This window comes from Heptranchias perlo, chromosome 6, assembly GCF_035084215.1.
Source record: "Heptranchias perlo isolate sHepPer1 chromosome 6, sHepPer1.hap1, whole genome shotgun sequence".
NCBI lineage: Eukaryota > Metazoa > Chordata > Chondrichthyes > Hexanchiformes > Hexanchidae > Heptranchias > Heptranchias perlo.
Window position 1 is genome coordinate 68,988,170 of NC_090330.1, and position 27,926 is coordinate 69,016,095.

The 27,926-nt window shown below is 43.8% G+C and overlaps 1 protein-coding gene across 1 annotated transcript in view; it reads right to left on the reverse strand.

Moving 5' to 3' along the window:
* LOC137323058 (NALCN channel auxiliary factor 1) overlaps positions 1 to 17,075 on the reverse strand; it is an 855,562-nt gene extending 838,487 nt beyond the window's left edge. Inside the window, exon 1 of the mRNA XM_067986455.1 lies at positions 16,341 to 17,075. Within this exon, the coding sequence (XP_067842556.1) occupies positions 16,341 to 17,075 (735 nt within the window). The remainder of the gene's footprint in view (positions 1 to 16,340) is intronic.
* Between the last annotated feature and the right edge of the window lie 10,851 nt (positions 17,076 to 27,926).

The following is a 27,926-nucleotide window of genomic DNA, read 5'->3' on the forward strand; positions in this document are numbered from 1 at the left end:
GCACATATTCAGATTTGTGGTTGTATGCTGCATGCTCAACAACCTTGCCATCATGAGGGAGCAGCCCTTACCATCATCTGCAAACCAAAAGGTTCAGGAGGAGGAGCAGAGAGAGGAGGAGGACCCAGAGGTACAGCAGGAGGATAGGCAGTGAAGAAGACAGCGCCTATCTGCCCCACCTCTCAGAGATCAGCTAATTAAGTCAGATCTCCCATTTCCCATTCACCAACAGTCCCACAATCAATCTCTCATCTTAAAACCACCATCACATTGCCATCCTTCACTCCACACAAAGGTGATTGGTTATATTTTCTGTAAATGATAACATTCTTTATTTGTTCTGGATTTGGATTAGATACTGTAGTTTATGTTTGTACTGAAGTGAGGGAGATACTAACATCATTTACACAAAATATGATCAATTACCCTTGTACGTACCCTTAATGCCTGTCTTCTGTGTTTCTTTGCATACTTTAGTGCTCCAATGAGGTGTTTCCTCAATGGCTACAGCTTGGGTTGAAGGCTGCTAAGATTCCAGTGAGGACACTCCAAATGGCCTTGGAGGACGACCTAGAGCAGCTCTGGGCCTAGAGGGCTGCAGACTGCACCATCTCAGCATGGGCTGCAGCAGTCTGGTCCAGCTGCCTGAAGGGCACCAGCAAGGGCATTGCCAGAGTGGCTGGTTTGGAGCAGGAATGCTGTCATCCTGAGAGAGAACAGCAGGTTACTCGCCCATGGAGCTAAGACCACTCTCCTGGGGCGGTGCCTCAACCCTCCTAATGCTCTGCTGGAGAATAGAGTGCTGGACTGATGTGACCCCCCCTGGAAGCCACTTTCAACAGTGTCACTCAGAGCCAAGATGGCAGCCGTCTGAGCTTCCATGGCAACTGTTTGTGCTGTGATGGAAGCTGTTAGATTCGTCTTCAGACATTCCATCGTGGTGGGATCCACTGCGTTGATGATGGAGCTGACCACTCATTCCACATTGGAAAGAATGAGCTTCATGCTCTGCGCAAAGCCTTGTGCTAAGTTGGTGCTGGACTCCTCCATACTCTCTGTGACATTATGCGCAAGCTCTCTGGCAAGCATTTCTTGGTGTAAGCCCATTAGCCTTAGTCAGTAACCTGGTCCATCGATGTCTGCATCTGAGTCCTATGAATCAGTACTAATATCAATTTTGCCCTCCGGTGAACTGGCACCTGTGGCATTCTATCCTTCTGCCCTAGCTCCTGCACACTTGAGCCTGGTGAGTCACCACATGCAGATCACATATCTAACCTAACCTCTAAGGTGCACAGAGTATCAGTATCTGAGCTAGTTAGATCAAGTAATGGTGCACCATCATTATCACTCTTATCCTCTTCATCCACAGGCTGCGGGGCTTCTACATTCTGAAGAGCTGAAATGAGAAAGAGACAAGGGTTAGGTTGTGGTGTGAGGGAGAGCAAAGCGGTTGAAGTATGTGTTGGAAGCACCTGCAGTTTGTCATGCAGTGTGTGAGATGAGGGAGAATCAGGAGAGACAAGGAGAATTAGGCATAAAGAAACCCTGCTCGGTGCGTCCTCCAGAGTCGTCAGTGGCCATGCCCTCCACTCTGCCCCTTCCCATCACTGCCAGCACGATCTCTTCAATGGGGGACAGGGTGTATCGTTGTGCTGGTCCCCCACCAGTGGCAGCCTGTTGCCTGGTGTTATGCACCACCTTCTCCTGCAAGAAAGAGGGAAGTGTGTTAGCGAGAGTCTTGCGAGGTTATTGGGGAATGTGGCTGTCATGGTTGAATATCTGCCATTGTATGTGTGAGAAGTGAGTTGAGCTTGTGAAGCTTGTAGTAGTGCTGAGTGTGTTAGGATGAGGTAAAGATTATTGTGAAGTGTGTTGTACTGGTTGGAGCAGTGCATTGTGTTGGGGGAGGGGATTGGTGTAATTGCTGCAAAAAATGCAGCTGTGATGAGAAGGCATTTGAACAGTGCTCTTACCTTGACAACTCTAGTCAAATCAAGGAACATCATGCGGGACTGCATCTATGACCTGGGAGTAATGTTCTAGGCATTCACCTCAGTGGCTAGTTCCTCTCGTTGCTTCCTCATCTTAATTTATAAATGCGATTTCATTTCGAGGATTTCATTTCCAACAACGTTTACCTGAGGAAGGAGGAAGCCTCCGAAAGCTTGTGAATTTAAAATAAAATTGCTGGACTATAACTTGGTGTTGTAAAATTGTTTACAATCATCTTCCTGCCCCCTGGGGGATAAAGTAAGTTCCTCCTCCTCTCCACTTCCTGCACCATGCTCTTTAGTGCATCATCCGAGAACCTTAATGATCTGTGTGTGCAGCCAGCTCTCTCCCAGCTTCAGCCATTTCAGTCTTTCACACAATAGTCATACACAGGTCTTCTTGCAGTCACAATCTACCTCCCCTTTAAGAGATGCTGGCTGCCTTTAAATAGCATGGCTTCCTCCCGCTATCGCCCCCCGACAGGCGTGCAGCCAATGAATAATGCAGGTAGCACTGGCTGTACACACAGATCATTAAGGTTAGCAGGCAGCATGGATTTCACATGCTGCCTGCACTACTAACATGCAGTTATTACCACATCGCCCCACAACATGCATTTTAACACGCTATTAAATTTCTAGGCCATTGACGTCGAACTACAGTAACCTACATATAAAAGAGGCAAGATTTATAATGCTCCTAAAAAATAGTCCTTTCCTTCTGGAAAGAGCTCAATGTAAGCATTCCAGTGATTCATGCAGTGAGAAAAGTCCCTCAGTTAAGAGCTCCTTTAAGAGCAACTTCTTATGCTGTTGAAACAAATCCTTTATTTCTATTGTCTATTCCACATTACAACTTGAATTATAACAGTAAGTAGTAACTAATTATAGGCATTCGTCGGTCTTCAGCTGAATAATACTGATCAGACCAAAAATCAACATGCAATAAATTTAGTCTTTTGAGGTGTTGGCCTTCATAACTGTGGCTTTTTCTTGGGAGTTGGTGGGTTAGCAGTGGATAGGTTTTCTGTTGCAGTTGCAACAGAATTGGTTAATTACACCTGTGGATTTAGCTTTCATTTATGATTGCATGAATGCTCTTAAACCAATAATAAGAAAGAAAAAAAAATGTTAGATGGTTCAAACCATACATGCTTAACATGGGACCCTCTTGTTCAATGCAACAACTCAAACGTCCCAAGGTGCTTCACAGGAGAGTAATCAGACAAATATTGGCATCGAGACAAAGAAGGAGCTATTAGGACGGGTGACTAAAAGCTTGGTCAAAGAATTTTAAGGAGTGTAAAGAGAAGAGAAGGAAAAAGGGAGATAGAGGTAATGAGGTCAGGTCCAGAGTGGCAGTCAAACTGCGCACGGGAACGGACACAGGGAAACTCAGGTTACGTAGGCATGGCAAAGAGTAAGCAGAGCAAAGAAGCTCAGTAAAGAGCTGCCAGCCCAGGAGCCATCTTGTGATATAATTTTCTCCCAAAAACAAACAACGTGACTACAATCAGGATCTGAAACCAATATGAAGTTTTTAAGTACACACAAGATGGTTGATGAAATGCAAAGAAAGGAATGGCTTTAAAAGGGAAGTGACCTCAAAGCACATCTGCGGGTATTGAATAAACTGACATACCCTTTAAAGGTTAAAAAATCCACTGCAATGGTTCTGGTTGCAAGTTTCAAGGTAAAGGAGGCTGACACAACAATCTGCCTCTCTGTCAGTTATGAATTCTGAGATGGTTGCTAGCAAACATTAGGGCTAACTTGGATTAAATTGGGACATCAATAAATAAAATTCTGACCTCGAAGTTACCCAGAGTGCAATTTTTCTAATTGATCCAGCTGCCAGTAGATACAGTTTTGTCTATAACTGTCATACAAGTAGTTATTTATATATTTTTTTAAGATTCAATGTGACGTAAAGTCCATCATTAAGTAAACTATGATTAGTTTACTGCTTGAAAAGTACAAAGTTGCCCATTCATTGTAAAAGATGCTGAATATCAGCCTCCCACACCTGAATTTCTCTTCGCTCCAATATACATTAATATACTTGCTTTTAGAAATTCACAGCCGTGCATGAGGTTTTCTGTATTTAAATCATTGTTTCTGTCTAGGAGTACAGCTAGACTTTGAAAGGGTATTAGAGATGTAGCAAACTAATTTTGAGTCATTAACAGAATACTGCATTAACAATGATAGGACATTAGATTTAATATGTTAAGGTTTGTTGTACCCAATTTATCTTTCGAACCTGCAGCTCTATTAACATCCAGTGGGTGTTATACATGAGCTGAGATAATGCCAATTGTACAAATCAGCAGGGAGATGCTCTCATCAAATGTAATAGAGTTCTCTTTTTTTTAGAAAACCAATATTGGTCCAAAAGCTCAAAGTAGTCCCAAATGTGTTTTACTGGGAACACAGAAAAGTCAGCTAATTCTGATTTGAAAGATAAAGAGCATTGTATGATTGGCATGGAGACACAGTAATTCAGGATTTTCAGGCAGACATATGCCGATCCCCCGCGATCAGATTATCTTTTCACTTCCTGTTAAGCAAAATGTTGACCTGCCCAAGGCTGTAGATCTGCTGTTTGCCAATCTCCCCTGGGAGGATATAAGTTTTAAAATTAAGTGTATTTGCAAGACATAAGAGGGTAAATACTTCACATGGCAAGTACAATCAATGCTCCTCTTTAACATTTGTGCAGGATTTATAGTTTATTTGGATGACTGATTTTCTATAAGCTGTTGAAACTGGTCAGACATATGGAGTGACATGAAATACAATGTGATTCTTACATTGTTAGTTATTGTCATAAGCACTTCAAGCCATTTCCACTATGAAACAATGAAAATGGAACTCACTACTTGAAATGACCAGAAGATCTCCAAGTCAAACTGTTTAAATAGCATTTTTTTTACAGTCAAAAATCAACCAATGGATCATGTTGCTCTCAGTGAGTTTTACAAATGAAACAAAACTCCTTAGAAAGCCACAGTGGGCCTTGTTATAAATAGACGCCAACATACAGCATGAATTCAATAAGGATTAATGCCTAACAGACGTAAATAGGATTCATATATTGCATATATCTGGCAACATTGGCCTATATTTGGCTGATAGTAGTTCCACAGTGTCAGCCGTGGCTTAGTGGGCATACTCTTGCTTTCTGAGTTAGAAGGTTGTGGGTTCAAGTTCCACTCCAGAGACTGGAGCACAAAATCTAGACTGACACTCCAGTGCAGTACAGAAGGAGTGCTGCACTATCAGAGGTGCTGGCTTTCGGATGAGGAGCTAAACCAAGTGGATGTAAAAGATCCCATGGCACTATTGCGAAGAAGAACAGTAGAGTTCTTACCAGTGTCCTGGTCAATGTTTATCCCTCAACCAATATCTGACACAGATTATCCAGTGATTATCACATTGCTGTTTGTGAGACTTGCTGTGCGCAAATTAGCTGCCACTTTTCCTCCATTACAACAGTGACTACACTTCAAAAAGTACTTCATTGACTGTAAAGCACTTTGGGACATCTTGAGGTCATGAAAGGCACGATATAAATGCAAGTCTATCTTTCATAGACTTTTCCTGCCGTTCTAAAATATATTCTTACTTACTGCCTAATGAGAACGATCCTGCAACAATCAAAGAGCTAATCTAAAGGACATTTGCCTCTGATACTTTTAAATGTTGTAAGACAATCTCACTTTTTAACACTTTCAACTACCAAAGGGACAACATTTCTGCTATTCTTGGGAGAGCAAATCAATAAAAGAAGTTTCACAAAGATCTGCAGTCGATGAGATGATTTCTTCTCAGGAATCTAATCATTAAGGTCACTTATGAAGTACAAAGCCTGATTATGAAACAGGAACCTAATGACACATCCTATAATTTTAAAATATAAGTTCAGACCGTAGAAAATTTAAAAAAAGAGTAATAAATTAGATGCACTGATATATTCTTTTTCTGTAGTCAGTATTCATGATTATATTTAACAAATTAATCATAATAATAAAACAAAACAAGATGCAAACCATTCCCAAAGGATACTTTGACTTAATCCTTTAAAGTAAGGCTTCAGGTAGATATAAATCATGAACTACTGTTCAGCTAATCAGAACACATTAATTCAAGTTAAAAATCATTCTTTAGTAGGGACTTCTCTCATTATGCCACTGTAGGGAAGAACACCATCAGGAATGGAAGTTTACCCCCAGTTCTGAACATTTTGGTAACAAAAACATAATTTAAAGATTCACCTTATTAGAGTTTTAAAAGTATCTAATCATGACTCAGAACACATATTATGGGGAAAAAAATCATGATTTCTAACATGTGTCCATGGATTTTTCCTCCATTATTTAGTGTTTGTGCCACAATGTCACTGAAACATAACCATTCCAACTAGGCGTTATTGCCTATTTGCTCAATAAGTATGTAGCGACTGTTTCAGATCAATGCTCCTTCAGTGTGAACATCAACCTTGTGGAGCATGTTCGCTGGCAACGGTCATTAACGGAATATCAGAAGAACACAACAAATTAAATATTTTCCTCATCAACCCTACAGTACATATCATAAATCGGAGATGCATGGGAGTAATACAGTAATTTAATTGGGTGGGTGTTTCAGATGATGGGTATGCTCTGCTTCAATATTGCGGTCATGATCTATATACTCATTTGAAATCTTTGATGAGCTTACTGCTTTGGTAACCACTCACATGTATCCAGTGTATTAGTCAGAGTTGAAATAGAATTATTTATGTTCCCTTTGATCGCTGAATTTATCGGATGCAAACATAGGGAGTCGATTTTGACATTTGAGCGGCTGACCGGCAGAGTGCCCTGGCTACCTGCCCATTCTGCCAGTGAAAAGACCAAAGCCATTTTGAGGCTCGCGCCTCATTTAAATAAAACCAGTGAGTTGCCCGCCATAAAGAAGCGCCTGTGCAGCTCGCCGGATTCAGGCAAAGAGTACGTCGGGGGTGGGGGGGTCATGATCATGGAGGGGCCAGCGGCACTCCTGTTCTTCTGGGCCCCACAAAAATAATGTAAAACTTACCTTGCCAGGGCCTCAGCAGTAACGCCAGTGAAACTGGTCAGAGAGTGCCGAGCGCACCTCCAACTGGTTCCGACCCAAACTTCCGATCGGGGTTCTATGTACGTCATGGGACCCAAATTTGCATATCAAAAGGAACCTACCACCCGAAACGGGGGGGAGGGGGGGGGGCACTTCTGCCGCCCAGTGGTAGACCCCTTAAAAAATGTCTGTCGGCATAACACAGGCATTAACGGGACGATAAGTCTGCAGACCCCATTTTGAGGCTGTTACCATCCCGTTAACGTGGATTTCGGCAAGTTAAAATACAGTTTAACTGATTTGAATCCACTGAATGCTTTGTTTCTTCTCAATACAGTATGGAAGAGTCACAGTTTATTTTTCCCAAGCAAAACTAATGAGGTAGCAACCTTTACTATCTACCTGTATTTAATACATCAGAAAATAAAAGTAAGTTTCATCATCAACGATAATTATCTTTAGAGTTTACTGTCACTTTTTAATTAGGGATATTCTACTTAAAAAGCCAAAGTTCTTGATTGTTTGTTTAAAAATTGCTCAAGTAGATTTTTGATACCTGCAGTTACTAATTATTTTAATTGGATGCATCTGTAATTCAGACTCAAGCAACTATCTCACACCAATTATACAACGAACTGTTGCCATATTTAACCACAGAGACTAAATTTCATGATAGTTCATTGATTTACAGCCTAAGCAATTCAACTTTTACTATAGATTGAGAAAAGTGCTCATGTCTTTACAAAGTGCATTCACTGCATTTATTAATGCAATTATGTCAAAGGTCTATAGTTACAATTTGTCACAAAAAAACAACTTGATTCACCTATTGAGTTAATTGAGACTGTAATTAACACCAACATTCTGCATTAATGTAAAGCAGTTTCTAGTATGCAACAGTGGCACTATAACCCAGGTATCAAGCCCTATTCTGACTGCCAAGGTGTGTAGGTCTCCCCTCTAGCAGATTATCTGATGCCCGTTTAAGAAGTACCTATGCTGGATATGGCTACTTTATAAAGTTAATATGGAGTCTTTTTAATATTAAGAAAACCGACCCTGTTGCCTGCTCACTCCTAACAGTCAAAAATAGCCACCGGGGAAGCATGTAAGCAGATTTACACAGAGTTTTCTCCTGAGAGCCAATGCGCAAGCCGCAGCCTGCTGTATTACTCAGATCCAGTCCGCTACACTTCACATTCTATGGCTACTGGTCAGTGTGTGTGTGTGTGTGTGGACATACATATATATATATATATATATATATAATACCAAATGGAATTAACCTAATAAGCTGTGAATCTTTTAAAACAATTGTGAAGAGTTTCTTCTTCAGTTATTTGAAGCAATACATAATTTCCAATTTTATATTATTACAAGCATATGAGCTGCCTCTCTCCAGATGCAACTCAGTACTTTTCTGAAAATTCACATTAGGATTAAATTCACTGCACTGTCTCATCCCCAATATTACTTCAATCTTGAACAAGTTATAACACTAGTATGGATATTTAGTTTCATGACACCAGAGACAGACAAAAAAAATAGAATATGTTGTAATATTTACTCTTAGTTGCTGCAGGAAAAGAAACAGAACTCTAATTCCAAAGAGTAAGCTGTAGATATCATACTGAAATAGGCAACTTATATATATAGTTGAGGAGAGATGAGCAGGTCATATTATGATATTAATTTTGCATCAAATTGGAGTGTGATATTTCCCAATATGAAAACACCAGTTATACACCCCAGTAGGATGCTGGAACATATATATGATTGTTATCGCATGAGAAATGAAAACTGCATAACTCATGAGCAATAAATGTTTTCCTTCAAAAGTAGATAAAAGCAAGGTGGGATTCCAGTGGCAAATAGGTAATTCACCAAAAAACAAATTCAAAGTGAATGCATACCAAAAATACATATAATTATATTTAATGAGGACTTTTACAATAGAGCAGGGTGCTTAAATTTGACCTATCCTAATGTTTCCTTCTTTGTCTTGGTGTCAATTTTTGTCTAATAATGTTCCTGTGAAGTGCCTTGGGATATCTTACTATTTTAAAGGTGCTATATAAATGCAAGTTGTTGTCATTGTTGTTGTAAATACAACCTAGCAATGTCATGTAAGCTTTCTGCTCTTTTCAAAGGTACTCGGTCATCAAACCAAAATAATTTAGCATGTTACTGTACTAAAGGTGAGGTTATTTTACAGTTATCAGTAAGCTAGTTCAATGATGACATAGGATTTCAGGAATGTACTATTTTTCAGTCTTGTCACCAAATAGTTTTAGCTGAAACCTTCAGGGATTTTAAGAACTGCTTGGTAAGAAGGTGAGGAAGCGAATAAAATGATATTACCCTGTTATGCAATAAATGCTTTAAATGAACAAACAAACTAAACAAAAAGGAGTAAATTTTAAGCTCCAAGAACAGGTGGGTTGGGGGCGGGTGGGCAGTGAAAATGATAAGTTTTCGGAGCGGGACCACATCCCGGCTCCAACACGTCTACTTCTGGGTTTAACCCAGACAGATTTGTATGCCTGTGGAGAGCAGACACTAGGAAGTCCCGCCCTCACTTAAAGCCAGCTGGCTGACACTTAAAAGGGCAATGCACCTCATTGAGATACTTGAAGTACTTAATATTTTCTGTATTGTACAATTAAAACAAATTTAACCTTATCTGTTGGATTTCCCATCGCTTCCCATTCATGTCAGGTGAAAGCAGGCAGGAAGGGCCGGATCCATGAGGTTGAGTGCCTTTATTGCACTGCTTGTGGGCCTGGATGAGTACTTCATCCAGGCCCAACAAGCTCACCTGGCTGTCAGGAACCCCGTGATCAGCCAACTATCCCCCTCCACCGATGGTAGACTCCACCCTCCCCCCCCCGATGATGGACTTCCCCTCCGATGCTGGAACCCCCTCCCCCACCCCTTGATCGCTGTTGCTGGCTGGACCCCCCCCCCCCTGATTTCATCACTGGCTGACCCCTCCTCTGATCCCTGATGCTTGCTGACCACCCTGATACCCGATGCTTGCTGAACCCCCTGATCCCCAATGCTTGCTGAACCTCCCAATCCCTGATGCTTACTGACCCCCTTCCAATGACATCAACATCCCCCAACCTCCGATTTTTTTCCAAGCCCGATGATCTCTCTCTCCCTCCTGCCCCCCTCTCTGATTTACAGCTCCTTTCACTGCCGACAGGCAGCCAGCCTGTCATTCAGGCTGACTGCTGGGTGCAAAACTCATAAGTGCAATTGTTAGGCCTCATTAAGGTCGCGATCACAGACCCGCCCACTTACGTTCCGGGTTTCACACCCGGAAATCTTCCCCCCCTGACCCCACTCCCTTCTCTGCTCTCAGTTAAAATTCACCCCAAAATGTCTAAGTATTTTTTTAAATGGAACTACTCAAGATATCCAAAGTCGTTAAACCGAGGCCCCGTCTGCTCTCTCAGGCGGACATAAAAGATCCTATGGCATTACTTTGAAGAAGAGCAGGGGAATTCTCCCTTGTGTATTCAGCCAATATTCATCCCTCAACCAACATCACTAAAAAGCAGGTGATCTGGTTGTTTATTTCATTGCTGTTTGTAGGACCTTGCTGTGCGCAAATAAGCTGTCGCGTTTCCCTACATTACAACAGTGAGCACACTTCCAAAGTACTTCACTGGCTGTGAAGCACTTTGAGACATCCTGAGGTTGTGAAAAGCGTTGTATAAATGCTAGTTCTTTCTTTCCTTTCTTTAGAGGCATAAAACAAAGTTACCAATGGAGTAATCCAGAATATTCCATGAAATTTCTTATAATCAGAAACAGCATGACCAACAGAAGAACAAAACAAGCAGTTACACGGGGGATGTCAGTCACTTCTGGAATCAAACTTTTTGGCATAGTCCACTGTTATTTTTGTACTTGCAAAACCCATACTTGTGTAACATTCATGATGTTGATGTTAGCAAAATACATCCTTATTTTCATACAGAGACCCCTGCAGAAAAGATACAGAAACCATTATGGTCCTACAACTATCATTATGCTTAATGACACTGAAAGCTTCACATTTACTCAATATGGAAATACATATGTGGAACCTGTACACTGCAATTTAATGTGGCAGTTCAAAAATCAGAAGTAGATAATGGGGGTGAAATTGTACTTGGGCGAGGACACCAAACAGGCGGAATCGCATTTGCTGCCCATCATATTGAAGTCAATGTAACTGAATATCGGGCAGGGTGTATAATGGGCGGCCGATGCGATTCCGCCCGTTTTGTGTCCCTTCCCATGTCCAATTTCATCCCCAATGTGTTTCTCATACCCAACCAATTGCAACAACAGTGCCTGTTTACAGTGATCAAGTGCAAATAACCACTGCAAACGGTAACATTAACATTTAACAAACTTTTCAATGCTCACTAAATATTCATTTCCATCAGATACTGAAATTCACAGGTAAACATTACTGTCAGTTAGTACCAAGGCGAAGCATGACAAGTACCTTCTACTGTACCACTTGACACTTCCTCCTTCAAACATTTATAGCTGCCTCACTTAGCTGAACATGTCTAATTAGGACCAATCATATGCCAATAACACCACAGACTGCCACAATTCAGCAAAAGCTCTTGGAGATAAATTTTCCTCCTGAGTGGACTTTGAGCGGCTGGCCAGTGGAATGGGGCAGCCGGCCTCCTGATAGTCCCGGCGGGAGGTCCAATCCATTTTGAGGGCCAGACCTCATTTGCACTGGGACAGTGGACTGTGGCCCAGCCTACATCTGAGACGAAGAAGGTAAGTCTGTTGGTTGGGCGGGAGGGGGGGAGGATTTTTCTGGATGGGAGGAGATGGAGCAGCAGTGGCCCAGGCTGGTACTGTGAAGCCTGGAGAAGCACTCCTGCTTCTACCCATCCCACAAAAATAAAGAGGAACTTACCTTCGGGATCCTATTGAACTGATGCTGGGCACAGCCTGCACAATGCACACTCCGGAAAGTTCAGTCCAAAAATGGCAATTGTGGGCCTATTGATGTAGGCCCCAATTTCTATTTTAAGTGGGCCTACCATCTAACTTCGGGGGCCACTCTGGCCACACAGTGATAAACCTTGGTGATATTGCTATGACCACAGTGACTGCGGCAACGGGGCGGTAGGTCATTGCCCATCATTTTTAGGGCACTACCACCCTGCTTCTGGTGGGCAGAATGGTTGAAAACTCAGCCCTTAATGTTTTATTCTTCTCTAAGCTGATAATGAAACAAGTAGAGAAGCAAAAGGTGGCTCCAGAGGAGGTATAAATGGTTATTGCAGAACAGCAGAGGAGGAGGCATGCATGGAATATCTGCAAAGAAATGAAGGTTCCTACGGCCTGGGAGTGTGGTGGAAGAAAGGCAAGTCATTGCAGGCTGCTTTTGAAGTTCCAACAGTTACCTTTCAAATTTTGATCTTGGTTCTCTACATTTTATGCTCTGCAACATGAATTATTTGCATATTACAACGTCAACATAAAAATAAGTGCAAGATGTAGGTAGAAGTATTTTAGCTATGTAGAAACAGACTCACAGGGCTAAAATTCTTTACAATACCACAAAGCAGCTGTCAGATAACTTATTATAATGGCAGAAAATTAAACTAATGCATTTGTACAGCTATGAAAATTAAAAGTTGATCCCATGAGTCCAGTGTCCATAAACAATACATGTTTACTGACATGCCTAATGATGTCTCAGTGTTCTAGTGTCACATACATACAGAATATTTAGCCTGTGCAGTAAATATATATATATATATATATATATATATATAAAAAGAAAGTTTTGTATCAAAAGGGAAAAATAAAACTGGCTCGGAACTGCCTGAAGTAAAAAGGACTGCTGAGTCACACTTCACGGTTGATGCAAAAGAATGACTGATCTCCATGGAAACCTGCATAACTGAGCCACATTGAAGACAAGGAAGAAGGGAGTGTCGATCAATTCCTGAGCTGGATTCCATCGGTGGTAAGTAATCGCCCCAAAGTTATGGTCCCAATGAAGGGGACGATAAAAATGTGGAGGAAGCTTGCTCACTGCTTCTTCCAGCATCCCTCCTCCATGGCTGTCCTGATCCTGAAGACAGAACATGTGCTACTCCATTACCTGTGGGCACCAAGATGTCTATAAGGCCTTAACAGATCTCAAAGCATGAGCTAACCCTAGGTATAAGTAAAACTTTCTTTTAAGTGGATACTATATTACAGGCCTTTTTCTATAATAAGGGTGTGCATTTTGGAGTCAGAATGTTTTCTTTTTTCTTGTTAAAGCAATTCTAAATATCTTGCACATCCTTAGCTCCCAATCATGTATGGGCTGTAGATATTGTTTGATTTTAGGTCTGTATTTTTGGTCTGTAATAAATGATCCTTTTTTATTATAAAGCCATGGTTAAAGTTTGGAGCTTCTTATTAGGTCAAAGATCCCACTAAATTAAACAAAATTTCAATCATGTAGGGATAAAAATAAAGTATAAAATCTTTTGTCCCTACACCTGTTATCATTTTTTTTATTATTACCAACCTGTTGTAACTTGTTTAACAGAAACATTTCATGCACATATAGTTCATATCTTTTTCTTGTTACACCACTCAGATCCAAACAAGTGTACAGAGTTCTCTATAATGTCACCAAATCTCCCTAAAGTAGCAATAACAGTCACTGGCTCAGAGGGTATAGTTCACTGTGCTTTGTTTGAAAAATGATTCATCTTACACATTTCTGCGAGCAAATCATCATCGTGTTGGAGTAAGACCTTGCTATTGATTTGTGCTCATTGACATTTTGTGTAACAGCAAATGAAAAAAGGACAAAAAAAGGAATCTAGTGTATGCACAAAATACTAAGTACCTCCCTATTTCTGGAAGAAAAATAACGTTGCTTTTCTTGCATGTTCTGTACATAAGTCTAAAATGCGACCATCTATATATCATACATCAAATGTCTTTAATTGTTAATTGCTTTACCTTCAGTGTTTTTACCAACAAAACAGCAACCATATTGATGAAAACAAGGCATGCCATGCACATTATATAGAATAAAGCCATTCAGGAAGTAATTCTAAAAATATCCGTGGTCTATGTTTATTTGGGACCTTCCATGTGCATGAACGAAAGCTAATCATGCATTGTCTCACGACATTATTGACCTTTGTAATGCATCCCGAAATCCCATTCCTCTACATGTTATCCACAGTAAAGGAGCAATAACTACTCAAATGTTGATATTTTTCAGACTGTTGCTTTGTACCACAGGTAAAATTAAGCTATTGATTTGTGGAGTATATATAATTCGACCTTTCTACATAAGATATCCATACATTTGCTGACATAATGTAATCTGCTTTACAAGTTTGGAATACATTGAAAGACATCCTGACAACAAATTTTAAAATTAAGTCCTTAGGATGTGCAGAAAAATAATACGAATATAAAATGCACAGTTTTAGCAACTTTCTATAATCTAGAAAGTATGGGATGCGTAGTGTGCATTTTGCTGATTTTGAATTAAGACCAGTATTGGCAAGCCTATTAAATATACCTTTCACCACCAAAATCTCATTCAAGCTGATATGTAAAATTATTTCACATTGCTAGGTTTAAAGACAGCAGTAAAATGAATTATGTTTGGAAATCAATAAGATAGTATCCAATCTAGAGATTTTACTGGAAAGATGCCCAATATTCCCATGTCATCTGTTCCTCGATCTGCATGCACTGTTTCAGCACCTTGGAGAGCGACTGGCGTTGTTTCGACGTGCAGACACCTCAACTGCAGACTTCAAGTTGCATTTTCGGTTTAATTACACAGATGTATGGGAATGTGATTCTCTCCCCCCCTCCCCGCCCATGTCTCTCACATTCCCTTATTTCCTCTCTCATTGGCCTTTACCTGCCCCTCTCTATGTCTTCCCCATTTATGCCTCACTTTCTCTCCCTCGTCGTCTTGTCCCCGTCATCTCTGGACCTCCCCATTCTCCCTCAGTCCTTTCCTCCTTTTCTGTTTAAATATTTTTGAGATACGCACAACTGTTTTCCCTCCCCACTTTCCCTGTTGGCAGCTGATGTCTCAATCAATATTAATATTGGTAAGGTTTACTTCAGCTATTTGTTGAGAAAGAGTGTTGGATGCAAATCGGATGTGCAGTGTATTCTGTTCCCTGAGCACACGCCGAGTGTGCTGAGAAAGTTTGTACTGTTGGGGCTTAAATCGTGTACAGTCGGACTTAAGCGCTTAAGATCCCTCTGGGCTGCATGTGAAGATGTGCAAGGAATAACAATGAGCCTTATTGAAATTCTACCATCAATGCTGGACTGTAGAGGCTCCTGTACCACCGTTGATCTATCACATTTCTTGCCCTTAAATTATCCAACAATGTATTAGCATCTAAACTGTTAGGCACAAATAAAACAAAAATGAAGAAACGTACAATTGTTATTCGCTGTTTTCCCTCCAATTTGCATTTCTACAATATATTCGCATAAGTACTCTTGAGAAGAGACATCATAAGCCCAATAGAAGGGAGGGGGGCTTAAAAGAATTGGCAGCACGAGTTGTTTATTTATTAACAACTGACATGTTTTTTATCCTTCGGGGATTCTAAACTCCATTTTGCGAAAGTATCTGAGTTGCACCTTAGGCATTCTTTTAAGACATTCTCGGATTCTAGTTACAAAGGGCACAGTTGCGATCTGCAGCCACTGCGCGTCAGTTGTGTGGCAGACAGCCGGGAAGCACTCCTTAATGCTTTGAATAAATATATTGACTGCAGATCTGGTAACTGGTCAGACTTAACCAAATATTTGGGCACAGGTCCCCTCTCCTCCACACGTGCCACTTTCTCGTTAGACCCTTCCCCACCAAAGTAATCGCGACAGCGGCTCAATGGGAACACACCGCTGGTGAGGTCCAAGCGGATTCCAGATGTTTAGCCAGTTCCACTGTCATTTACATGCGCTGCTTGTCCGCACTTTATCACTGCGCAAAATCACCAGCACCATTCTCCGCCCAGACCGCTCAGCCACAATCCATTTGGAAGCAATCTTTTCCCCTGCACATCATCACATATTCCAAACAACACAGTTCCCGAGGAATCCCGGTGCACACTTGCCACCAACAAACATCCGTCGCCATGCCAACAGCAAGATTCTCCAACTCTCGCATTTCCAACGGTGCCAATCAACAAATAAAATAAAGAAAGTCAACACTCTTACCTTGCAGTCATCGATGCAACTTTTCACGGAGTATTCCCCCGATTGCAAATACTTCTCAAACAAGCTCTGGAAGTCTTCGTATTTCTCCTGGGCGTGCTGGTCTAACCGTTGATAAGTCTCAACGCATTGAACGCAAACCGTGGCATCGCCATCCATCGCTACCTTCAGGTCGCAATTCAAGCCCTCTAGTGTAGACATCCCGGCAAACAGTTCCGAAAGGGTGTAAGATTCACAAAAGGAAAGGTGGAAATTGCTGAAAGATAGCGGCGAGGACCGATCGCTCGCTTCCTCACGCACGCTTCCACAGACAGACTCAGCATCCTCAACACTAAAACACTGGTCAGATAGACAATGTGGGTAACACGTTTCTAGTTGCCACATAGGTCTGGCCGTAGTATTACCTATAAAAATAGCATGTTTACCAGTGCTGATGGTGTTCCTTGGCTGTCCACGTCTGAGGGATGCGGGGGAAAGTACATGATTTGCTGCCGAGGGGTCCTCGCCCATGTCTGCCAACGTGCCCTGCTCCTGGTCCCTGGTCCGAGTCAGATTCGCCTCTGCACACAGCCACAGGTGATCAGATAGCAGGACCGTGAAAAACAAGAGAGATGCTAAAGACAGTCGCCATTTCTGGGCCCGTTCTGAATCCGTGCAGGGTTTGTCGTTCTGTCGGGGAACATACCAGATTTTTAATCCGTCATCTTGCTGCCGACACATCCAAGCGCCCTTGGTCATATTGTGGGAAAGTGCAGCTCCGGCCGACTCCACAATGAGTGCTCCTTTGCCCCAATATACATTGACCGGGATTTTCTTTCTGGCTCTGTGTGATTGTTATTCTCTTGGACGTTTGCTTAGTTTGGATCTGGCTCTCACTCTCAACAAATGGTCAACTGTTGCCATCCAATCCGTGGAAGCAAGCAGATGAAAGCAGGCAGTGTCATATCAGACTTCTCCATGACTCTCTGGAGGAAAACCTACTTCTCGGTGACAACATGCTCCTGACGACGATGAGCTCCTCTCTCCTGCTCTCCTCTCTCTGCAAGATTCAGATCACACCAGCCTCACACATTCAACCTCAGGAGCATCTGATCAGTGAATTCACTAAATGCGCGTAGAGAAAAAAGTTCAACTATTTCTCCTGATCCCGGCGAAATGTCGCTAGCTCTGGCGTTTGGAGCGCCACAGTCCTCTCGTTTGGATGTTAAGTTGCGGCCATCTTCGCCCAGAAACACATTTTTTTGGGGGGGTGGGGGGCTGAGGAGAACGATGGTTTGCGTCATCTCCAGCTCTGAGATCTTTCCATCCTGGCACATTCGGCTGCGTGTTCTTAGAGAGGAAGGAGGGAGTGGGAGAGGGGAGGGAAGAATGGGAGAGACAGACACACACACACACACAGATAGCCAACTTAATGCTGCTTCACAACAACACCACATCGACTTACATTAAATCAGGATAGTTTAAAAGATGTTGTGGTTTTAGCCAAATGAACTGCGATCCGTTAATTTCATAAGACCCTTGAGAGTGAAGTTTCGAAGAGCTAAACATATACAAAAAGTGCCACTTCAGATTATTGCTTCATTCAATCATTAAGATTTTTGCTCCGTGTCAAGCGGCGACGATTCAGCACATTTATCGCCGTTAGGGAATGTATTCCGAGATACATTTAACGCTTTGCTGCAGCCTTAGAGGCGAGGAGTCCTGCAGGATTGCACTGAGTACCTTAGTGCTGCTCTGCGCAATTGACGAGGAACATGTGCAAATACATAAATCCGGACCGTAAGACATGGGAGCCAAACTCAACCTTCTAAAGCCGCCAGTAGCTATTTAAAATCCTGCTGCAGTACGTGTTCTTGCTGCAGTATATGTCTGTGAAATAGCCTGTTTAATCACTTCGGTGTATGCATTTGACAGAACAGACATTGCTTTATTGAGTTGATTTAGTGCCACTAACCCCAAAATAACAGCTGTTGCAATGTGTGATCTATTAACCGATCAGCCTGGGGGAGGGCGTGCGTTTGCGTTCCAGCGCCCTACTGTTGCTGAAGACGAGGGAGTGGAGATTCCTTCTATAGTGCCCCTTAGTGTTGATGTGGAGATGCCGGTGATGGACTGGGGTTGACAATTGTAAACAATTTTACAACACCAAGTTATAGTCCAGCAATTTTATTTTAAATTCACAAGCTTTCGGAGGCTACCTCCTTCCTCAGGTGAACGATGTGGATCTCACAACTTGCACCTGCCACCTGCCAGTCCGAGAAGCGGTGACGAGCGAAAAAGAAAGAAAAACAATCTCAGTTCCCCAGTTACAAAACCCGAAGCTGCACCTTAGACATTTGGGACTCTTCTCGTAGCTTAGGCAGCGGGGTCTGGGTGATGGAAAGTAACGTCGATCCAGACATGTTTAAACAGCGCGAGGATGGAGGGACATTAAGGATCGGGGTTCCTCAAACGAATAATTTGATCTCAAGCAGGAAAGCTAGGGGAATCATATCCAACGTGGCTGGGATTTCAAACCAAGCGAGTTTGATTAGACTGCAGGCACGTGGAATTTGAGAGGTTAAAGGTTGGGACAGAGCACATTTATGATCAAACACCTGTTTTAAGTTTCAAAAAACACGGTGAAAGAAGAAAGACTTGCATTTGTTTGGTGCCTTTCACGGCCTCAGGACATCCCAAAGTGCTTTACAGCCAATTAAGTACTTTTTGAAGTGTAGTCATTGTTGAAATGTAGCAAATACTGCAACCAATTTGTGCACAGCAAGCTCCCACAAATAGCAATGAAATAAATAACCAGATCATCTGTTTTGTCAGTGATGTCGGTTGACGGATAAATAATGACCAGGACACCAGGGAGAACTCCCCTGCTCTTTTTTGAATAGTGTCCTGGGATATTTTACTTCCACCTGAGAGGGCAGATGGGGCCTCAGTTTAAAATCTCATCTGAAAAGCAGTATCTCCAACAGTGCAGCACTCCTCCAGTACTGCACTAAAGTACCAACCTAAATTATATGCTCAAGTCTCTGGAATGGGAATATTAACCCACGACCTTCTGACTCAAAGGCGAGCGAGCTACCACTGAGCCATGGCTGAACCATATAAGAATTAAATCAGTGATGAATTTGTAAGACTGAATGATCAATTGTTACAATTTGCCATCTATATTTAAGTTGTACCATATATTGTCTCAGGTTGTCTAGTATATGACTGTGCTATACACCTAGCAAGTCATGCAACGCTCACCACCGTTTCCGTTTGATACAAATATTCTGCAGTAAATATACACAATGCACATACTTTTACTGCACCCTCTATATTTATGGGCACGTCCTGCAAACCTACGGGTTTCTATTCAATAAAAAGTGATACAATGGCATATTTTCCAGAACTTGGGCAGTTAAAGAAATAGAGAGAAAAAAACGATCTTGATTTGAATCCTACAGAAATACAGGGCTGTTGTGCTTCCCAAGGAAAACAAATGTACAACAGTTGTTTGGAATTAGGAGCACTCAGTCAACTCAATAAAGCAAAGTCTGTCAAATGCATATACGGAAGTAAAAAATTACGCTATTTACAGAACCCAATGCACCGTAAATTAAAACAGTAATGATTGTTGATGAAAGGCCAGGGTGAAGTGAATCACGGGACAATTCAGTATTAGAGAACTGTTGTTTGTATAATGCTTAAATCATGTGCCAAACATCTTGGAATCTCACACTTTGTCAACAAATTCACAGTAGGGGGGTATTGAGAACCGCAGTCAGTTTGTATTAGTTACAATGGTTTATATTGCCGGTGTTCAGTTTGCAGGCTGTGTTACTAGGGTGTATGGGGCCAGCAATAAACATGGGGCTATGTGACTAATAACCAGAAAGATTAAATACAAATTCTCCCAACAAAAGGCAAAGAAGTTGCTGGCATTGCGGCTCGTACATCTGCTGATCTTTGTGAAACGGCAAAGTCATTGCAGACTGTTCAAATAAGACAATTTTCGTTCTTGAAGCATCCAGGATTCGAATCGTTTCCGTTGCCTCAAAAGCTAAACCCTCGCCGAATTGGACAGTGACTTGTATTATAGCACATTCAGGCGTGCAGATCAGCAAGTGTGGAACGGGCATCGTCACCCTACAAACTTTCGAAACTAAATCGCAAAGATACAAGGATGCATAGTACAGCACTGAATAATCATTGAACGATCAAAAGGTTTATTTTACTGGTATATTGTCAGATACTGGAGATTTAAACTGAAACGCAAGTTTTTCAGAAAAGTAATGCTAGTATTTGCTTAACATCACCCCCTAGTGGTTAGAATACTATATAGATTTAACAACCACGTAGAAGACCGTATCTTTCGATTAATACAGAACATGTCAATAATAATATATTGAGTGAGATATAAGTTAGGTTGTCCAGTCATTGTTATATTGCACCAGTGTTTTTTTTATTTGTTGATGGGATCTGGGCGTTGCTGACAAGGCCAGCATTTATTGTCCATCCCTAATTGCCCTTGAGAATGTGGTGGTGAGCTGTCTTCTTGAACTGCTGCAGTCCTTATGGTGAAGGTTCTCCCACAGTGCTGTTAGGTAGGGAGCTCCAGGATTTTGACCCAGTGACAATGAAGGAACAGCGATGTATTTCCAAGTCGGGATGGTGTGTGACTTGGAGGGGAACATGCAGGTGATTTTGTTCCCAAGGACCTGATGATCTACATCCCAGGGTTTTGAAAGAGGTGACTATAGAGATAGTGGATGCTTTGGTTGTCATCTTGCAAAATTCGATAGGTTCTGGAACAGTTCCTGCAGATTGGAGGGTAGCAAATGTAACCCCACGATTTAAGAAAGGAGGGAGAGAGAAAACAAGGAACTACAGACCGGTTAGCCTAACATCAATAGTAGGGAAAATGCTGGAATCTATTATAAAGGATGTGATAACAGGACACTTAGAAAATAATAATTAGATTTGGCAGAGTCAACATGAATTTATGAAAGGGAAATCATGTTTGACAAACCTATTAGAATTCTTTGAGGATGTAGCAAGTAGAATAGATAAGGGAGAACCAGTGGATGTGGTGCATTTGGTTTTTCAGAAGGCTTTCGATAAAGTCCCACACAGGAGGTTGGTGAACAAAGTTAGAGCACATGGAATTGGGGTAATGCACTGGCATGGATTGAGATTTAGTAAACAGACAGAAAACAGAGAGTAGAAATAAAAGGCTCTTTTTCAGGTTGGCAGACTGTGACTAGTGGGGTACCGCAGGGATCGGTGCTTGGGCCCCAGCTATTCACAATCTATATCAATGATTTGGATGAGGGGACCAAATATAATATTTCCATGTTTGCAGATGACACAAAACTAGGTGGGAATGTGAGTTGTGAGGAAGATGCAAAGAGACTTCAAGGGGATATAGATTGGCTAAGTGAGTGAGCAAGAACATGGAAGATGGAATATAATGTGGAAAAATGTGAAGTTGTCCACTTTGGTAGGAAAAACAGAAATGCAGAGTATTTTTTAAATGGTAAGATATTCGGAAATGTTGATGTTCGAAGGGACCTGGGTGTGCTTGTACATGAGTCACTGAAAGCTAACATACAGGTGCAGCAAGCAATTAGGAAGGCAAATGGTATGTTGGCCTTTATTACAAGAGGATTTGAGTACAGGAGTAAAGATGTCTTATTGCAATTATATAGGGCCTTGGTGAGACCCACCTGGCGTATTGTGTACAATGTTGGTCTTCTTACTTAAGAAAGGATATATTTGCCATAGAGGGAATGCAACGAAGGTTCACCAGACTGATGCCTGGGATGGGGGATTGTCGTATGAGGGAGAGATTGAGTAGCCTAGGCCTGTATTCTCTAGAGTTTAGAAGAATGAGAGGTGATCTCATTGAAACATACAAAATTGTTACAGGGCATGACAGGGTAGATGCAAGAAGGATGTTTCCCCTGGCTGGGGAATCTAGAACCAGGGGTCACAATCTCAGAATAAAGGGGTAGGCTATTTAGGACTGAGATGAGGAGAGATTTCTTCACTCAAAGGGTGGTGAGTCTTTGGAATTCTCTACCCCAGAGGGCTGTGGAGGCTCAGTCATTGAGTACATTCAAAACAGAGATCGATAGATTTCTAGATATTAAAAGCTTCATGGGATATGGGGATGGTACAGGAAAATGGTGTTGAGGTAGAAGATCAGCCATGATCTTGTTGAATGGCAGAGCAGGCTTGAGGGGCTGGATGGCCTACTCCTGCTCCTATTTCTTATGTTTTTATGTGCCTTGCTCCTCTTGTCCTTCTAGTTAGTAGAGGTCGCGGGTTTGGGAGGTGCTGTCGAAGAAGCCTTGGTGAGTTGCTGCAATGCATCCTGTAGATGGTACATACTGCAGCCACGGTGCACCGGTAATGAAGGGAGTGAATGTTTAGGGTGGTGGATGGGGTGCCAATCAAGCGGGCTGTTTTGTCCTGGATGATGTCGAGCTTCTTGAGTGTTGTTGGAGCTGCATTCACCCAGGCAAGTGGAGAGTATTCCATCACACTCCTGGCTTGTGCCTTGCAGATGGTGGAAAGGCTTTGGGGAGTCAGGAGGTGAGTCACTCACCGCAGAATACCTAGCCTCTGACCTGCTCTTGTACCCACAGTATTTATGTGGCTGGCCCAGTTAAGTTTCTGGTCAATGGTAACCCCCCAGGATTGATATGGGGGATTCGGCGATGGTAATTCTGTTGAATATCAAGGGGAGATGGTCATTGCCTGGTACTTGTCTGGTGCGAATGTTACTTGCCACTTGCAGCGATCATAGGACAACCCTCTCATCCCAGGAATTAATCTAGTAAACCTTTGTTGCACCACCTCCAAGACACGTATATCCTTTTTTAGATAAGGAAATTGTATGCAGTACTCCAGATGTGGTCTCACCAACCCCTGTACAATTGTAGTAAGACTTCCATACTTTTGTACTCCAACCCCCTTGCAATAAGTGTCAACATGCCATTTGCCTTCCTAATTGCTTGCTAAACCTGCATGCTAACTTTCTATATTTCATGTACGAGGACACCCAAATCTCTCTGAACACCAACATTTAATAGTTTCTCACCATTTAAAAATAATCTGCTTTTCTATTCTTCCTACCAAAGTGAATAACCCACATTATACTCCATCTGCCACCTTCTTGCCCACTCACTTAGCCTATCTATATCCCTTGCAGACTCTTTGGCCCCGATATTAGCGGGGAGGCAGGATGGCAGCGGGAGGGGGGGTGGGCGATTGTGCGCATGGGTAACTTGCCCAATAAAATCTGTCCATTTCTCCTCGCGATCGTGGGTCAATTGGAGCCACTTAACGTGGTTTCCAGGTTTGCCGTCCGAAAGCTGCGCAGTGGGCAGACTGCACACCCGCATCACAGGCTGTCAGCTGGAGGAGCTCTATTTAAAGAGGCAGTGGTCGTGGAGCAAACACCCACACAGCACAAAGGAGCAGCACAGGGGAAAGGCTGCTCCAAGATTTAGCGATGCCTCACTCCAGGTGCTACTGGATGGGGTGAGGAGAAGGAGGGGTGTCTTCTACTCCACGGACGGGAGGAAGAGGCCTGCCTCTGCCACCAAGAAGGCCTGGCTCGAGGTGGCAGAGGAGGTCACCAGCAGCGGCAACATCTCCCTCACCTGGGTCCAGTGCAGGAAATGCTTCAATAACCTAACTAGGTCAGCCAAAGTGAGTACATTTACTCATTCTCCTAAATTCCATCTTGCACATCACCGCCCCCACCCCACAACTCTACTCTATCACCTCATTCCCCACACCCATTTAAGGCTCATCCTCAATTTACCTGCACTTCCTCAGCACTTCCTCACCTCCCCATTACTCACCCCACCACTGCCACTCAACCCAATTCTCATCCAATGACATGGCTCTGTCTCACACTCACCCTCTAATGCACCTCTTTCACAGTCAGCCAGACACAAACCAATGCATTCATCGGTTGGCCACCTCACCATCGCTCACTCAGGCGTCTGTACTTTCTCCCCTTATAGGAGAAGAGAGCCCAGAATGCACGGGAGAGGGCGAGGATGGAATGGGGGCCGCAACAGATAGTTGTCCTCACAGAGGTGGAGCAAGAGGCGCTGTAGCTGAACTGTACCCTCGAGTGCTTGTCCATCGGGGACGCCAAGACTGGCACCCGACAAACGTCTGGTAACAGAACTTTAACATTCAGCACACAAAATATGAACTGATGTTAACATGCCTCGCCATCTTCAGCACATCTGTATGCTCATCGCTACATAACACATCTGTGATCATGCTTAATATTGCCTTCTGCTCTCCTACAGGGCCTTAAGTGACTGCTGTGGCGGCAGAGGGCAATTCCTCAGAGGACCTGCCAGCCACAGCTGGACACAGATGCTGAATCCTAGGGGCCATCCTTTAAAAGGAGAATAATCGAGGGGCAGCAGCACATTTGTGAGGAGTTCCTCAGGGCAGTGTCCTTGGCCCAACCATCTTCAGCTGATTCATCAATGACCTTCCCTCCATCATAAGGTCAGAAATGGGGATGTTCGCTGATGATTGCACAGTGTTCAGTTCCATTCGCAACCCCTCAGATAATGAAACAGTCCGTGCCCGCATGCAGCAAGACCTGGACAATATCCAGGCTTGGGCTGATAAGTGGCAAGTAACATTTGTGCCAGACAAATGCCAGGCAATGACCATGCCAACAAGAGAGAGTCTAACCACCTCCCATTGACATTCAATAGCATTACCATTGCCAAATTCCCAACCGTCAACATCCTGGGGGTCACCATTGACCAGAAACTTAACTGGACCAGCCACATAAATACTGTGGCTACAAGAGCAGGTCTGAGTATTCTGCAGCGAGTGACTCACCTCCTAACTCCTCAAAGCCTTTCCACAATCTCCAAGACATAAGTCAGGAGTGTGATGGAATACTCTCCACTTGCCTGGATGAGTGCAGCTCCAACAACACTCAAGAAGCTCGACACCATCCAGGACAAAGCAACCCGCTTGATTGGCACCCCATCCACCATCTTAAACATTCATTTCCTTCACCACCAGCGCACCATGGCTGCAGTGTGTACTATCTATAGGATGCACTGCAGCAACTCGCCAAGGCTTCTTTGACAGCACCTTCCAACCCGCGACCTCTACCACCTAGAAGGACAAGGGCAGCAGGCACATGGGAACAACACCACCTGCACGTTCCCCTCCATGTGACACACCATCCCGACTTGGAAATATATCGCCTTTCCCTCATTGTCGCTGGGTCAAAATCCTGGAACTCCCTTCCTAACAGCACTGTGGGAGAACCTTCACCACACGGAGTGCAGCGGTTCAAGAAGGCGGCTCACCATCACCTTCTCAAGGGCAATTAGTGATGGGCAATAAATGCTGGCCTGGCCATCGATGCCCACATCCTATGAACGAATAAAAAAAAGGTGCTTGAACAGGTGCCACAAGCACACTCCACAATAGCTCAGAGGATGGAGGAGTCCAACTCCAGCATGAGTGGAATGTTGTCACAGGGACGTGAGGGAATCTCTGAGAGGAAGTGTGGGAATGTCTGCAATGGAGGGAAGGCTAGCCTCCATTATTCCATTAAGCTTCAAGCACGGCTCATAATTGAGTCCATTCAGGCCCTGACAACGACCATTTGGACTCAGGGTGAACAACATTCTGCCGCCTTAAACAGGCAGGCAGATACACCAGCATTGGCCTTACAAGGCTTCATACATGTCCTTCAAACTGTCATCCAGCAAAGTGGTAGGAGTAGTGTGGGCCTGGTCCAGGGGAGGGATGATGGCGAAAGGGGACATGGAAGTGGGGACACCACTGAAAGCCCTCCCACCTCTCACTCGTTGCCCCCCTCTCAACCAGTACCCGCAATGCCTGCCTCCTCTCCAGGTGGTCGAGTCTGCCCCTGCACAAGTGCAGGTGGAGCAGTCTTTGGAGGGGCCCTCACGGGCACCAAAACCCAGAGGGCGTAGGCCCAAAGCATCTAATCAGTCAGGACATGAACAAGAGCAACCTGCCACTACCTCTGCTGCAGCCACAGGGGAGGCACCACGTGGAAGTAGTCGGAAGCGAAAGGTGAAGGTTTTGTAAGCATGAAGGGTATGCACAAGGGTGTTTGACGGTTGGTCATGTTTTTTATTTATATTTGCTTTTTGTTAAACTCACATTAATTATTATTATTGTCACCACTAATGCCACATCTTGGGCATTCTTGACTGGCTGCTTTAATAACGGCCTTTCATGAGGTTCACCATGAACGCCGACACTTGATGCCACCCATTGGGTCACACTACAGTGGGTCTATGTATAGTTGCAGGCCTGTTTTGTGCAGGGGGCGGGGGTGGGGGCTGTTGTGGGCGCTACCCTATCCAGGTGGTGTGAGGACTGGACGCTTCACACTGTCTGATGTTAGGAGAACCGTTCACATATCAGTGACTCCCTGGCCTCACAAGCAGACAGTGTCGCTGTTCTGCCCTTGGGTTGCCGCTGTTCTGCCCATGGATTGCCCCTCCTCCTCCTCCTCCTCCTCCTTCTCCTCAATGTGGGTTGCAGACGTGGATGGGGCCTCCTCAAGCAGCACCCCTCTCTGTTGTGTCATGTTGTGCAGGGCACAACAGACACAACAAGGCGTCCCACTCTGTCTGGTGCGTATTGAAGCATTGCCCCAGAACAATCAAGGCACCTGAAGCGCATCTTGAGCAGCCCTATAGCAAGCTCACTTATAGACCTGGTAGCGATGAGGCTGTCGTTATATCGATGCTGTTGCTCGGTGATGGGGTTCCTCAGAGGTGTCGTGAGCCATGTGTGCAGGGGGTATCCCTTGTCCCCGAGGAACCAGTCCTTGCGGGTGTTCGATGCGTGGAAGAGGGGCGGGATGTTGGATTCCCGGACGATGAAGGAATCGTGGCAGCTGCCAGGGTATCAGGCGCACATGTGGAGGAATCTTTTGCCGTGGTCACAAACGAGCTGAGTGTTGATGGAGTGATACCCCTTCCTGTTGATGAACAGTCCTGGCTCGTGTGGAGGTGCTCGTATTGCTATATGGGTGCAATCAATTACAGTCTGCACCTGTGGGAAGCCAGCCACAGTGTGGAATCTCACTGCCCTCTTCGTCTGGCAGAGGTCGTCCATGGGGAAGTTGACGTAGTGTGAGGCCCTGCGAAACAAGCCGTCGGTGACCTGCCTTATGCACTTGTGTGCAGATGACTGAGAGACCTCAGCAATGTCTCTGGTGGCACCCTGAAATGATCCGGAGACAAAGAAGTTGAGGGCAGTGGTGACTTTGACACGACAGGTAAGGAGATGCTGCTCAGCCCAGCCGGGAGCAGCTCGGCATGAAGGAGGCTGCAGATCTCTGCGACTACCTGGCGGCTGACTCTGAGCCTCCATATGTACTGCTCCTCAGAGAGGTCCAGGAAGCTGAGCCTCGGTCTGTAGACCCTGTGGCGAGATAGTGCCTCCTGCGATGTCGGTCTATCTGTTGTTGCCCTCCATGCTCTTGTGCAGGTGCCTGTGGCGCAGCCCTGTGTTGTGGAGCTCCATGTGGCGGAGGTGGACGCCATGTCTGGTGAGGCT